General features: G+C 54.3%; 2 protein-coding genes across 6 annotated transcripts in view; one reads left to right on the forward strand and one right to left on the reverse strand.

Moving 5' to 3' along the window:
- LOC122369514 (sodium/calcium exchanger 2-like) overlaps positions 1-10,848 on the forward strand; it is a 52,948-nt gene extending 42,100 nt beyond the window's left edge. For 2 of the 5 annotated variants that reach the window (XM_043344309.1, XM_043344311.1), the window contains 2 exons: positions 6,001-6,172; positions 9,953-10,848. In XM_043344309.1, the coding sequence (XP_043200244.1) occupies positions 6,001-6,172; positions 9,953-10,175 (395 nt within the window). In that variant the 3' untranslated portion in view covers positions 10,176-10,848. The other 3 variants (XM_043344308.1, XM_043344310.1, XM_043344312.1) reach the window with 3 other exon arrangements.
- A 2,284-nt stretch (positions 10,849-13,132) lies between these two features.
- LOC122369515 (lysine-specific demethylase 5A-like) overlaps positions 13,133-14,605 on the reverse strand; it is a 56,657-nt gene continuing 55,184 nt past the window's right edge. Inside the window, exon 13 of the mRNA XM_043344313.1 lies at positions 13,133-14,175. Within this exon, the coding sequence (XP_043200248.1) occupies positions 14,005-14,175 (171 nt within the window). The 3' untranslated portion in view covers positions 13,133-14,004. The remainder of the gene's footprint in view (positions 14,176-14,605) is intronic.

Consider the following 14,605-nt stretch of genomic DNA (forward strand, 5'->3'; position numbering starts at 1 on the left):
CTTATAGGTCTTCATGATGCTTGAGGGCTCTCGAGCCCATCGTGGGGACCTCAGATGCCAGCGCGGCCCGTGGAGCCAACGTGGGAGCCCTCAAAGGATGTCGTGAGGGGCCCTGGAACCAATAATGGGGCCCGCAGAGGCCGTCGTGAGGGCTCTCAGAGTCAGATGCCGCCCAAAAAGTCGCTGTGTGGGCCGAGAGACCGGCATGGGGAGCACCCGACCGTACCGGACTCTCAATAGTCCCAGATCGGCTTTTGTCTCTCATCACAATTATGTAATAAAAAATTTGACGGGCTGCTTGAAGGACAACCTACGGATTTAGGGGGGCGTCTTTCCCCATCAGGACAGGGGGCATCTTACCCCAAGGTACCGAAGTAACATTAAATCAGCACAATTTGTTAGCCATAAAACTACACCCTGAAACAAACTGTTTGGGACACAGTACACGCATGTTAATGTATCATGACTATAGCAAGGGACGCAAAAATTATCTACCTTCTTTGATATTTACAATGTTTTGACGCCAAAATATTTTTTGAAAGCAGCAAATAAAAAACATGCAATCACCAGCCAGCAGTTGCCCAACTGAGCTTCGCAAATTTTTGTGCAGTTAACAAGGCAGGCTTCCGCTTTACGCTAAGAACATTAATTTCCAGGTTCGATTCTTTGTTTCCCCGCTAGAGGGGGTGGGGCGTCTTTCCCACCCTGGGCATCTTACCCCACTCTCCCCTACATGGTTCGGGACTGGTTAGTAGGGTGCCGTGCAAAAGTCAGTTAGGACCCATTTTGCACGTGCGCACGTGCAGGGTGCCGCTTCCAGATCTCGAGAACGGCTTGGCCGATTGCGCTCAAAATAGGCACATTGCTAAAGACCGGTTAGAAGGGTGCCGTGCACAAGTCAGATGGAGGTACCCCTCACAATTTCGCAAGTGCAAGGATCACCCTCTCACTCGCTTCGTTTGTCGCCCTATAAGGCGTTTTACTGGTTTTATTTTTTAAGGGACAAGGGCCCCTTAATTAAAAATCGGAAAGATGACCCACCTGCATTTTAGGGCGCTCTTTCATATGGGACCTGTTGCAATGCCGTGGAATGCATCGTTTTCCCGGAAAAGGGTACACTCTGTCATTTTTTAAAAAACCTTCTGGGGATTTCCGTTCTTTTGCAGTAATTTTAAGGGTGATATTCATCACAAGCGTGCTCGAATTGACCTACAACCCAGTTTGTATGACTATAGCTCCACGTTGCAAATTTTGTCGTGCTGAATGTTGGCTAACTTCACGGGCATCTGGACCGAGTCGCTCATGCTGGGATTTTTCCGTCATATTTAAATGACTCGCTTTGCGCTTGCTCGTAATGATTGGACTACAGGTGGAAGCGATTTCTGACCACGAGGAGGACAGCAGTCCTCAAATGTCCTGCGTATTCAACATATTTCGCACAATGTGGCTTCTGGCTCTTTCCGTACCGAAGGGGAAGGCTACTGCTACTACTAAAGTCACTGTTTCCCTATCTTAGATCAAGTACACTGTGATAAGGTTTACGAGACACTATAGAAAGGGGACTTTGCCGACTGCTACTGTGCTTATAGTGGAAGCAAACGGAGAAGTGCATATGTTGCGGGCCAAGTGCGAAGGCTAGTCCATTCGCGAATGGCCTAGTCCAAGTGCGATAACGCATTTTGACTAGGCCGTTTGCGAATGGACTAGTCCATGTGCGTTATTGCAGTTGGCCTAGGCCGTTTGCAAATGGACGGGCGTTTATGCTCCCAGTCCAAGTGCGAAGTCAGGCCAAGTGCGAAATATCCAGCAAAGTGACGTCAACTTGGCAAGTCAACTTGGCATGTGCAAAGTCCCGTGTGAAATGATGCGTGCAAAGTATTGGTAACTCAACCGGAAAATGCTTACATAAATGCTGCGCGCCGCCGTTTTCTCGTGATCTGTGAAAAACCACAGGGGGGTTGAAAGCAACCCCCCCTGCAGTGCGCGTATTGTTAAATGCAATGCAACACAACAGTTTTTCGAACACTCACCGCACCGCACTCACCACACACAAGCCGCACCGTCCCGGTACACCACACCAGAGCAGAATGAATCGAGCGCCACAAACTCGACCAAGGTCAGGTCGGGTCATCAGCGGGAGCCCGGAGCACGGTACTAATGGTCTCCGCACACCACGCGACTCTCCGCTGTTCGAAGGTCACGGGGATATTTGACCTTCCCAGATCCAGATCGGTGGCCGAAGCCTGGCCAGCGGCAACACGTTGCTATAATTTCCGCGTTGTGCAGGGTTCAGCGGAAAGTCGCATCCCGAATGGACCAGGTGTGTGGAGACCTTAACCCAGAGTTGCGCCAGCTCGCAGATCTGCTCCGGAGAACAAACTAAACATATAGACGCAGTGGCGTCGCCACGGATTTTCGACTAGGGGATCTGGTCGGACGGTCAGTCAAAGTAATCCCCACCAAATACTGAAAACTCCTCGGATTTAGACAATTTTATTTTGAGAATGCACCAAAATCGTTTTTAAAATATTTAAAATATTTTATTTTATTCTTGATCGATTTTCGTGGCCAAAAGTGTGTGTGGGGGGAGGGGGGGGCGTCGGACCGGCATATTTTCAAGAATGTGTGTGTGGGGGGGGGTCCGGACCCCTCCGATCCCCCCGTCGGCGACGCCCCTGCATCGACCAGCGGTCCCCCATTCATTCGGAATCGTACCCCAATCCGAGGATCCATGCTTCCGGCGGCTAAGTGCAACGCCACAAACCCGTCCGTTCGCAAACGGCCTAGGCCATTCGCGAATGGCCGGCCATTCGCAAACGGACTAGTCCGTTTGCAAACGGACCGCCATTCGCAAACGGCCTAGTCCATTCGCGAATGGACTAGTCCGTTCGCAAACGGACTAGCCTTCGCACTTGGCCCGTAACACATATACTTGGAAGAAGACGAATTCAAAAGGCATGATAAATGCTATCTTTGTAAGCGTCCTAATTCTGAGTTGAAGCGGAAAGCTCCGTTTTTTTTTCAAAGTCAGACCTCGAAAGGTGAGCACGCGGCTTTGTCTCGTTCCTGTGGCTGGGTACCGGGCCGGCACCCTCGGCGGTCCACCTTCCCCGGTGCGCCCCATCCTGTGGCCGCGCTGATTGCCACCCCGGCCCGGCCACAGGCTTTTACTGGGGCTACCCGGCGTTCCTGGTGGCCATCCTGTGCATCGGCCTGCTGACGGCCGTCATCGGTGACGCGGCCTCCCACTTTGGCTGCACGGTCGGCCTCAGAGACACCGTCAACGCCATCACGCTGGTGGCGCTGGGCACCTCGGTGCCAGGTGGGTGGGACCGAGGTCGGATATAGGGGGACGGTCGACTGCAGGTGGGCCGACCGTCTGACCGCAGCATCAGCAGTAGCTGAGCAGCAGCAGCAGCAGCAGCAGCAGCAGCACTGCCTGCAGAGCCTAGGAATGCCTGCGGTCCCGTCTGGCCATGCGGCCAGCTGCGCACCGTGTGTCGTACGAATGTAGCATTTTGTGGCAGTACTTTACCCAGTCTCTGATACTTTCGGGCTCGCTTTTTTACTCATTGATATCATTACAGGATTGTTTACGCATTTACTTTGGAAAATAATTGTTCAGAGATGTCAAGTGTTTTTCTATCCGGACCTGTTTCATACACGTACTTACTATTTGGGATATTTGCGTGACCATATCCGCCACGCGAAACCACATGACGAAAGTAAGCGTTTGCTGAAGCTTCCCACCAAGTACGGGTTCAAAGGCCACTTCTCGGTGTCATTTCTCTTAAGTCCAATAAATTTTACTTGCAAAACGATCAGAACTGTCCCATGCATACGTGACTATGGTTTTTTCCTGGAAAAGCTGCTAGGAAGTTTAGTTGGTAATTTTGTTTTTAGTTACGGTCAGTGTAAGTCATTCATGTATCCTTCAGTAAGCTTGTTCATTGGGCCCTGTCCTGGGCCCCCGGACTGTCCTGTCGTGGCCACGGACTGGCCGCGGCTCCGTCTGACAGCCTCCATATACCGGAGGGAGGCACTGGCTGCCGCTGGCGTGTCGGTGGCCGCTGCCGAGGCCGCAAGCCGCCCCTGCCGGCCGGCGGCCGATCGATGCGGTCGGGCGCCACTCTCCGTCGGCGGCGCCGGCCATTGGCGCCGCTGTTTACACCGCTCGGCGCCCCCCGACTCGCCGCACCACACGACGCGCTCACATCGACCCAGCCGACCGCTCCTCAGCCGCCGTCCTCTTGACGGAGCCTTCTCCGGGCCAGTCTGCATCCCCAAAGAGGTCAAATCTCCATCGTAACACCAAGAAATTGCAAGGGCGGCCCCTGACTAAAAATGCGGCGTGTCGGCCTGGCCACTGGTGTAGCCTCTGACGAGGTTCTGGTGTTGGCAGAGATGCGCAGCGGCTACCCGTGCTTCTTTGTCTCGATCGTGTTGATCGGCCTGCTGACGGCCGTCATCGGTGACCTGGCCTCCCACTTTGGCTGCACCATCCACCTGCGGGACGGCGTCACGGCCATCTCGATCGTGGCGCTGGGCACCAGCGTGCCAGGTATACGTCCCAGACCCAGACCCAGACCCGGACCCGGACCCAGTCCTACAGCCCGTGCCAGAGTACCAGGTACCGTCCCAGCCCCAGACCCGGGCCCAGACTCAGTCACAGTCCTGCAGCCCGTGCTTATTTTGGGACAGTTCCAGTCGAAGACACTCCAGCCCAGTCACAGACCCAGTCACAGACCCAGCCACAGACTAAGTCACAGACCCTCTAGCCCAGTCACAGACCCAGTCACAGTCACAGACCCAACCACAGACCCTGTAACCCAGTCACATACCCGATCCCAGTCAGAGACCCAGTCACAGACCCAGTCATAGACTTTCCATCGCCCCTCACAGACCAAATGGTCTGCCGGACCTCGCCGCCCCGGCTCCTTCGTGTCCCGGGGTTTCGCTGGGCATTTCGAGAGCTCGGTTTGAGTCTCTCATTCGTGTTAGGAGCTCGTATGCTGATCAATTTAACCTCTCAGGCACAAAGCTAATATCTGTATGACCTCAGCGGGCTGGTTCTGGTAAAAGATCCAGAGACGGCTCCGTCCGAACACACTCCGTCTACTGGCAGCCGGGATCAAATAAAGGCGCACCGATATGACAGCCGCGCAGTGGCTGCCATATTCCCTTCATAACAGAGGTCAGGCCATCAGCTAATGTGGCTATGTAATGAACCATAGATGGATGAGCTAATGACCGGCTTCATGGTGCTCGACTGTGGACAATAATGAGCCGCCGTGCCGGGCCCTTCTCGGCAGAGAGGCGCCGCGGTTGGCCCTGAAGTCGCCACGGTCCGTTCGCTGCCCGCCGCCGATAGGGCCGGCGGCCGCTCCGTCTGCTGTCCTCTCCCCACCCACCCCGCTTTCAGTGCTTGACCTCCAGCCTACATACCTATTGCCACCTCACTTAGATACTTCTACCTACGTGCCTGATAACCAACCAACCTTTTAGTGGCATGTGCTTGGCATGTTCTGGTTGCATGTCGCTTACTGTCGCACACTGGCTCTTAGGGATCTATGTGTTTGATATAACATAACTTGCATGGCTGTGCTGGCTGTGGGTGGAAATGTGGACTGGCCGCTCCACGGCGCTCGGTGCCGGCCTGGTTCTGCTATCGCTAACCAAATGTGCACGAATAGTTTGCTGTGAAGCAGTGACGGTCAGTGGAAGCAGAGCGTTGAACGCGCCCGTTATGTTTATCAGTAGCGTGTTGCGGTGGGCGGCGCCGATGCGCGGTGGTAGCACCGTTTCGCAGCACCGTCAGCCGCTGTGGTGTTGCAAATCGAACACATTAACGGTAACTTTCGCAATATCAGCAACGTAACACGCCGTTGAAATATTTGTCAGGTGAAACCGTGACCGAGTGCGAGTGGCGCGCTGCGGCCGGTGGCGGTGTTTGACCGCGGCTGACCTCGCCCCCCCCCCCGGCGCGCGCCGCTGCCGCAGACACCTTCGCCAGTAAGGTGGCCGCCGTCCAGGACAGGTACGCTGACGCCTCCGTCGGCAACGTCACCGGCTCCAACGGCGTCAACGTCTTCCTGGGCATCGGCGTGGCCTGGACGCTGGCGGCCGTGGTGCACTGGTGGCGCGACTCCGCCTTCGAGGTCGACCCCGGAAAGTGAGAGCACGCTGCGGCCGCGGGCCCGCCCGCAGCCGTCACTAATTAGCATCAGAAGCGCCGAGCTACTTGAGGGAGAGGTCTCTGGGATGACTGCCTCTGACGTTAACAGTTTGTGCATGAGCGACAGACGATCGGTCGGATAGCTGTCTGAGGCTGACTGTGGGGCTGAAATGAGCTACCGCTTACAGCACAGGGCGCTGTTCAGTTTTGTAACGCCACCCTCGGACAGCCGGGTACGGGCTGATTGATAAAGACTTTACCCACGCACCGGTTGCGTATACCTCAGTACTGGCAGCAGCCGCGTGCCATTATCCTAATCGTAATCGTAATATATTTGAAGGTACATCCACGGTATATACAGTGGCTCTTCCGCACCCGAGTCACAGCATGTCCATTAACCCGCGCACCGACGGGGCTGCGCCAACTTAGAACCGACGCGGGGGGGGGGGGGGCGTTGACCGCCTCGCCCCCTAAGATCTCGAGAACGAAGCAAGATAGACACAAGCGGTAAACGGCATGGGGTACGCACGGACAAGGTCTACAATTTTTACACAGGCTTTTTTCAGGTCAGGTCAAAGATGACGTCACAGGGGTAAAAAAAAGTCAAAATTGCGGCGCTAGATATGAGGAGAGTTTTCCTCGAATAACTTTCGGACTAGCCAAGCTAGAAACAAACTAAGGGCACCATCGTGATCCTCTCGTCAATCCGCATCGAATGATATATGTGTTGACCTCGAAAGGTCAAGGTCAAAGGTTAACCTCAGCTCACGTAACCTCAAGGTCATCATGTTTATCATTCGATGCGCCTTGACAAGCTGAACACGACGAGACCATCCGCGCGGCGCCGGCTGTATCTTCTTCCTGTGACGAGTTATAAGAAAAAAACCTTTAGTGACCCTAGATGACGTCACATGACTTTACAGTTGCCCAAGAGCAAAAAGGCCTCGAGGTAGTCAAGGTTGATCGTATCTGAAGTCTATCATGGTATATTACAGTGGCGGATCCAGCTGAGTTTTTTTTTTTGGGGGGGGGGGGCAAACCATAACAATTTATTGCTTCTTTCCATGCCTCTTCCATAGGCGTAATGTTAAAATTATGCCGTTTCGGAGGGGCAAATGCCCATTTTGCCCCCCCCCCTGGATCCGCCACTGGTAAATTAGGCCATTCCGACGCGTTTTAGTGAGAAAAAAAAAACAGGGAGTTGATTCCCCCTCCCCCCATTGACTTATAATGAGGAGGTCAAGAAATGGACCTGACCTTAGGTCATCGATATCGAAATTCCGAGATATACAAATTGTAGCTACTAATGACCTCGTTACATCCTGTGACTTTCAAAAGCCTCCGTCGTCTACTGTAGCTCTGATACGGTTACAAAGTTTCAAAAAAGTGATTTGAGGCTGGGTCATTCGAAGTGACCTGGTGACCTGACCTTGAATGGTAGGAGGTTCAAACTTGCACACCATGTGTAAAATTGATGAGGGAAAGGTCGCGCTAAATTTCGCGGCGCTACGCGCCGCGGTTTTTGCGCTATTCACGAAAACCTCGGGGGGGGGGGCGGTCAACCCCCCGTCGGTTCGCGGGTTAACATAAAACAGATGATGATGAACTAAAATAGACATTAAACCTCGCAGAACACAACACTCAGTCATCCAACTCCAGTCTCGTTAAGTAACAGCTGTTTGAGCCGACGTTTGAAAGCAGCTCCAGTCAGGCACCGCACGCCACATGGGAGCTGGTTGAACGCTGCGCTGGCGCGGGACAGTCGCCTGTTCCCAGCACATGTTCTCGCTCTGGTACTCCGCAGCTGGACACCAGTGTACCTCAGCACTGGCAGCCGCCGCGTGCCAGTGTACCTCAGTACTGGCAGCAGTCGCTCGGTACTGGCAGACTGTGCCGCCTGCTACTGGCAGGCTATGCCGCTCGGTACTGGCAGACTGTGCCGCCCGGTACTGACAGAATGTGCCTCCCGGTACTGACAGATGCACCGGTAAGCATGTATTAATTAGTTTAACACATGGTTTCCGTGCATAAATGGTTTTAACGCACTCGTGAATGGAATGGAGCACTCGTGCGTTAACCCGCACGGGGCTGGGGGGGGGGGGCAGAATCTGCCCCCCTCCCGTTTTTCGCCAATAACTTCTAAACGCGTTACGCCAGCGACGTCAAACTTTTAGTATCTTATCATATATCAATGTGACACGTTCCCTGAAAATTTGAGCGAAATCCGTCGGATTTTTTTTTTTGAGAAATTGGCGTTTTGGTGACGTCATGTTCGCTATTTTCGCCTCAAAAACGGCAAAATTTCAAACGCCGCTAACATCTTCATTTTTAAAGGAATCAAGACGTAACGAAAAGGTTATACGTGATTCTACTTTGTCTATCAAGTGGCTATCTCGGTTTTTTGAAATTTTTTGATTTTGGCCCATTTTTTTTTTCTTAAAAAATGACTTTTTTGGGCAAATAATTATAAAATCCAAAATTTTGAGTGTATCGAAAAAACCGGAATATATGTCAGAGAAGTTAGTCTATGTGCACCTACATACCAATTTTTTAGAAGAATCGGTTCAAAAATGTGGGAGTTATTCATAATTTTATGACGTCACGACACACGAATTTTTTTGAAAAATGATTTTTTTTTTTGAAGTTCTAGAACTCGTACGGAAACAAAAATAGCACCATTCGATTCGCCGTGAAAAACTGCATCAGATAGACACCTTTTTAGGCCTTAACAACCAACTTCAAAATTTGACCTCACTTGACCTGACCTTGACCTGACCTCGACCTGAAATTCATCCAGAGGTGGTCCATATCACTTATTGAGTGTGCCTATTGAATTCTATGAGTAAAATGACCCATAAAACATGTGTCGCACATGCCCTTTTCTATATTTTGTTTTTGGTGGCCTGACCTGACCTGACCTTGACCTTGACCTTTGAATGACATTGTATGCAACGAATATTGTCTTGGTAGTCTAAGAACACGTTTTGGGCAATCAGTCTCAGTCAATTCTTCGGCAACTACGGTGCAAGTCCGATACTGTAGAAACTTGCATTTTGTACCCTTGACCTGACCTTGACCTGACCTCTGACCTACTTAAATATATATTAGCAACCAAGCGCTTTCACATTGTAAGGCAATTTTAATGCCGATTTGCCGATTTTGCTTTTTAAATCTATAAAAAGCAAAACAACCATAGCCAGAATTGATTGTAAAATGTCAAAAACAAATGCAGTTCTTCATTTACAGCTGACCATTGTCGAAATTCAATGCCCCTGTCGAAATTCGACGCAACAGATCGAATATGAACCGGTGATATTTTAACATTGATGAAATAATTATAAATGTGTGAGGCATGTCTAGATGGAGGTAGCTCTGTCGATATCCAATGCAAAGTGTCGAAATTGAATGACCAAATGCCGATTTGTGGTGCAAAAAGGTGTATAAGGGAGACTGCTGCGAGGCGGCGCTGACTCCCCCCCCCTCCCCCTCCCCTGTGCGCAGCCTGGCCTTCTCCGTGACGCTGTACTGCTGCGAGGCGGCGCTGACTCCCCCCCCCCCCCTGTGCGCAGCCTGGCCTTCTCTGTGACGCTGTACTGCTGCGAGGCGGCGCTGACTCCCCCCCCCCTTCCCCTGTGCGCAGCCTGGCCTTCTCTGTGACGCTGTACTGCTGCGAGGCGGCGCTGACTCCCCCCCCCCCTCCCCTGTGCGCAGCCTGGCCTTCTCTGTGACGCTGTACTGCTGCGAGGCGGCGCTGACTCCCCCCCCCCCTGTGCGCAGCCTGGCCTTCTCCGTGACGCTGTACTGCTGCGAGGCGGCGCTCGCCATCGGCCTGATGCTGCTGCGGCGGCACCCTCGCGTCGGCGGCGAGCTGGGCGGTCCGCGCGCCATCAAGGCGGCCTCGTCTCTGTTCCTGCTGCTGCTCTGGCTGGTGTACGTGGTGATGTCGGCGCTGGAGGCGTACGACTGCCTGCCGCTGGCGGGCGCCGCCGGCGGCAGCTGAGAGACGCCGGCCAGCTGAGACTCGCCGCCGGCGCGGCGGGGCCGCCACTAGTCAGCCGCTGCCGCGGCGCGCCGGGCCGCGGCCGTGGCGCGGTGGCACGGCGCCGGGCCCGGGCCGCCAGACGGCGCCGCGTCCGTAGTGTCTACAGGCCGAGTTGAGTAGGTAGCCCCATACCGGGCCGTCCACGCGCCGCGGATGGGCCCGCCCACGCGCCGCGGATGGGCCCGTCCACGCGCCGCGGATGGGCCCGCCCAGTGGCCGGCTCCTGTGGTCCCAGTGGCCGGCTCCTGTGGTCAGCGCTGTTGCCGCCGCGGATGGGCCCGCCCACGCGCCGCGGATGGGCCCGCCCAGTGGCCGGCTCCTGTGGTCAGCGCTGTTGCCGCCGCTCGGCTGCGCGCTTCTGTCGGCGTGCGTCTGTCTGTGTGAGTGTGTGGGACTGGTGGTGGCGCCGGGCCGGCCGCCGACCAGGCCGAGGCCGCAGTCAGACAGCTAGTTGTCACCAGTAGACGTCGGCCGAGGCCGCAGTCAGACAGCTAGTTGTCACCAGTAGACGTCGGCCACGCGGGCGGAGGCGGACGGCACCTTCGTTCTTGGATTTGTTGTTGACAGATGTTGGTGCCAGAGCTCAGTGCTGGCGTCGTGATATATCATTTGAATAAAATGCAGGTGCCAATCTAATGTATGTGCTTCAGTGATCCTATACCGGTGGGTCGCAGTTTTATGAATCGTTGGGGCGCTGCGCCCAGCAAAGTGTGCCGTTTTAGCAACAGGAATGGTATCATATCACTACCCAGGAGAGCACTGGGGGCATTCCACGATAGATCGACAAAAAAAAACTTTGACACCCACATATTTTATTTTTCGTTTAAAACTGGTCTAAGGGGTTGTCATGGGCGGGGAAGCCAACTGCGGCAAGCATTTTTTCCTTCGAACAACGGTTTCCGAGATATAGCCTCGGGCAATTCCTGGAGATCATGCCGCAACCCTATTATTTTGGCGGCTTATAACTCAGAAACTATTCATTTTCTATGATAATTTTTTTTTTATGGTTCAGCTTGCAATCAACTAACGAACATATTGACTATCTCGGATTTTCAATTTTTTGAAAACTTTGATCACTTGACCTCTTGACCTATTTTTCAAAGAGTGACCCTTGATATTTTCCCCACTGAAAGTTGCAATTGTGTCTGATGACGATTAAAGCCTTATCAATTGGCATTCATATGCAATAATAAAAAATTGGCTTTCGGCCTGCGTTGACCTCAGGTCAGGTCATTTTTATGACCTGCCTTTTATTACGAGCGGGAGCGACAGCGAGATCTCGAGAACAAAGCAAGATAGCGACAAGCGGTAATCGGCACAGGATACACACAGATAAGATCTACAATTTTTACGGAGGTCATTTTGAGGTTAGGTAAAGATGACGTCACAGGGGTAAACAAAAGTCAACATAGCGGCACTACATTTATATGAAATTATGAAGTTTTTCTCGAATAACTTTCGACGTATGCCAGCTAGGAACAAACTAATAGCACCATCGTGATCCTCTCGTTGATCCACGTCGAAACATATCTATGCTGACCTCGAAAGGTCAAGGTCAAAGTTGACCTAGGTCACGTGACCTCAAGGTTAAAGTTGACCTTAGGTCACGTGACCTCAAGGTCATCATATATATATCATTCGATGCGCCTTGATGAGCTGAACATAATGAGCCCATCTGCGCGGCTGTATCTTGAACCTGTAGGAGTTATTAGCAAAAAAAAACTTTGGTGACCTTTAATGACGTCACATGACCTTACTGCTGCCCAAGAGCAAAACAGGTTTCAAAATAGTCAAATTTGATCGTGTATGAAGTCACTCATGGTATATTAGGCAATTCCGACGCGTTTTAGTGTAAAAATAAGGGAGCTGATTTTTCCCCAATTGACTTTTAATCGGGTGGGCAAGAAATTGAGCTGACCTTAGGTCATCGATATAGAAATTCAAAGCGAACTAGCGCTAGGCCAAAGGAAACACAATGTTGCCTGTTCCAAGTCTCTTTCTCTATTAGATCAAAAGGTACAGACAAAAAAGGAAAATTATTGTTCTGTGTTCAATGGGTGACCCCGGATGACCTTTCAGCGGGTCATTGATGCAAAGCTGCACCAGTGTCATCAATTATAGCCCAACTCAACATGATTCAAAAGTATTTGAACCGGTCAGATGCGTTTCGGTGGTAGCCGATACCTAATTCTGCCACTGACTTAGGTATAAAGGACAGGTCACAAAAATGACCTGACCTGAGGTCACTGGAGAAATATTCAGGTCGAAAGCCACTTTTTTATTATTGCATATGAATAACAATTAATAAGGCTTTAATCGTCATTAGACAAAATTGCAACTTTCAGTGGGGAAAATATCAAGGCGCGCCAGGCGCGGCGCGGGGGGGGGGCATCAGGAGCCAGGGGGATAGCCTGCCGGACCGGGTGCTGTTCTAGCAGCAGCCATGGCACAGGGTATTGGCCAGAGGGACCTGGAGGACCTCACCGGCCTCAAAAGGGCCTCCAGGGTTCCGTTGCGAGTCGGGTGGGACGTCGCCCTTTCGTGCCAGGAGCGTCAGTCTTAGCAAAAGAGATGACATGCATGATGCAACAACCGTGTATTCAGATGGGCGCCAATTTTGGCTCGAGGGGCGCTCTTTTGAACCGATGGGGCGCTGCACCCAGCTAAGTGTGCCGTTTTTGCAACAGGGCTGAGATAAGGCGCTACCCAGAGCGGCAATGGTAACGGCTAGAGCGGCGCCCTTACAAATGGGCGGGCTCCTTTGCCCCTCGGGACGCCTGTTGAGGGGCGCGAAAGGTTGAGGGGCAAACGGGAGTGATGGGTGGCAGGTTTTAAGGTGTAGGGGGCGGGGGAGGCACCTGTCCCCAAAAGTACACAAAGTTACGCCTCTGCACAGGCGCGTTCAAAACACATCATCAAATGTGCATTTATTGAACCTTTCTACGCTTCAGATGTGGTCACATAGAGGTGAATACCAGGCCGAAATTGGTGCGAGTCACTGATCAGTGAACATGGCGCTGACCGGACTGCGCGGAACTGCCTCGGTGGCCGTGGACAGAGCGCTTCACGAACGCCGGAATCCCCTCCCACACAGACAGCAGCCAAGCTATCGGCTGCCACCGGGAACGCCGAACCCCAGCGCCACCAGAGAAGCTGCCGAGCGGCGCGCCCCACAGACTGGGACAGCGCATCGTACAGACCGGGACAGCGCGCCACACAGACCGGGACAGCGCATCGTACAGACCGGGACAGCGCGCCACACAGACCGGGACAGCGCATCGTACAGACCGGGACAGCGCGCCCCGCAGACTGGGACAGCGCGCCCCACAGACTGGGACAGCGCATCGTACAGACCGGGACAGCGCGCCCCGCAGACTGGGACAGCGCATCGTACAGACCGGGACAGCGCATCGTACAGACCGGGACAGCGCACGCCCCACAGACCGGGACAGCGCGCCCCACAGACTGGGACAGCGCGCCCCGCAGACTGGGACAGCGCGCCCCGCAGACTGGGACAGCGCGCCACACAGACTGGGACACGCAGACTGGGAGAGCGCGCTGAACCGCAGAACATACACGACGCTCTTCGGCGGCGGCGCAACGCAGACGACGCTTTTGTGTTCAGAGTCATAAACTACAGAAAACCCGAAAGGTGACGTCCCAATCAAAGCAGAACTGTTTGAACGTGTGCTCCGCGTGCTGAGCTGCGCTCGACGCCAGCGCGCCGCGGCCGAGTGCGGCTGCCTGGGTCGACACTGGGCGCCCGGTGCGTGCTGCCAGAGGGCCGCTACTGCAGGTCGGGCGACTGGCCGCCGCCGCCGGCCGCCAGCGAGAGCAGCGCGCTGGCGCCGTCCTCCTCCTGAGCGGCGGCGGCCAGCTCCAGCAGCGAGCCGCCGCCGCCTGCCAGCTCCAGCAGCGAGCCGCCGCCGCCTGCTCCGGCCGCTGCCGGCCGCGGCGCCTGCAGCACCCAGGGGCGGCGCGTCACAGGGGCGGCGTACACAGACACACACAGGGGCGGCGCGTCACAGGGGCGGCGCACACAGACACACACAGGGGCGGCGCACACAGACACACAGGGGCGGCGCGTCACAGGGGCGGCACACACAGACACACACAGGGGCGGCGCACACAGACACACCCAGGGGCGGCGCACACAGACACACACAGGGACGGCGCACACAGACTCACACAGGGGCGGCGCGTCACAGGGGTGGCGCACACAGACACACACAGGGGCGGCGCACACAGACACACACAGGGGCGGCGCACACAGACACACACAGGGGCGGCGCACACAGACACACACAGGGGCGGCGCACACAGACACACACAGGGGCGGCGCGTCACAGGGGCGGCGCACACAGACACACACAGGGGCGGCGCACACA

This window comes from Amphibalanus amphitrite, unplaced genomic scaffold (assembly GCF_019059575.1).
Source record: "Amphibalanus amphitrite isolate SeventyFive unplaced genomic scaffold, NRLGWU_Aamphi_draft 001044F_arrow, whole genome shotgun sequence".
Taxonomy (NCBI): Eukaryota; Metazoa; Arthropoda; class Thecostraca; order Balanomorpha; family Balanidae; genus Amphibalanus; species Amphibalanus amphitrite.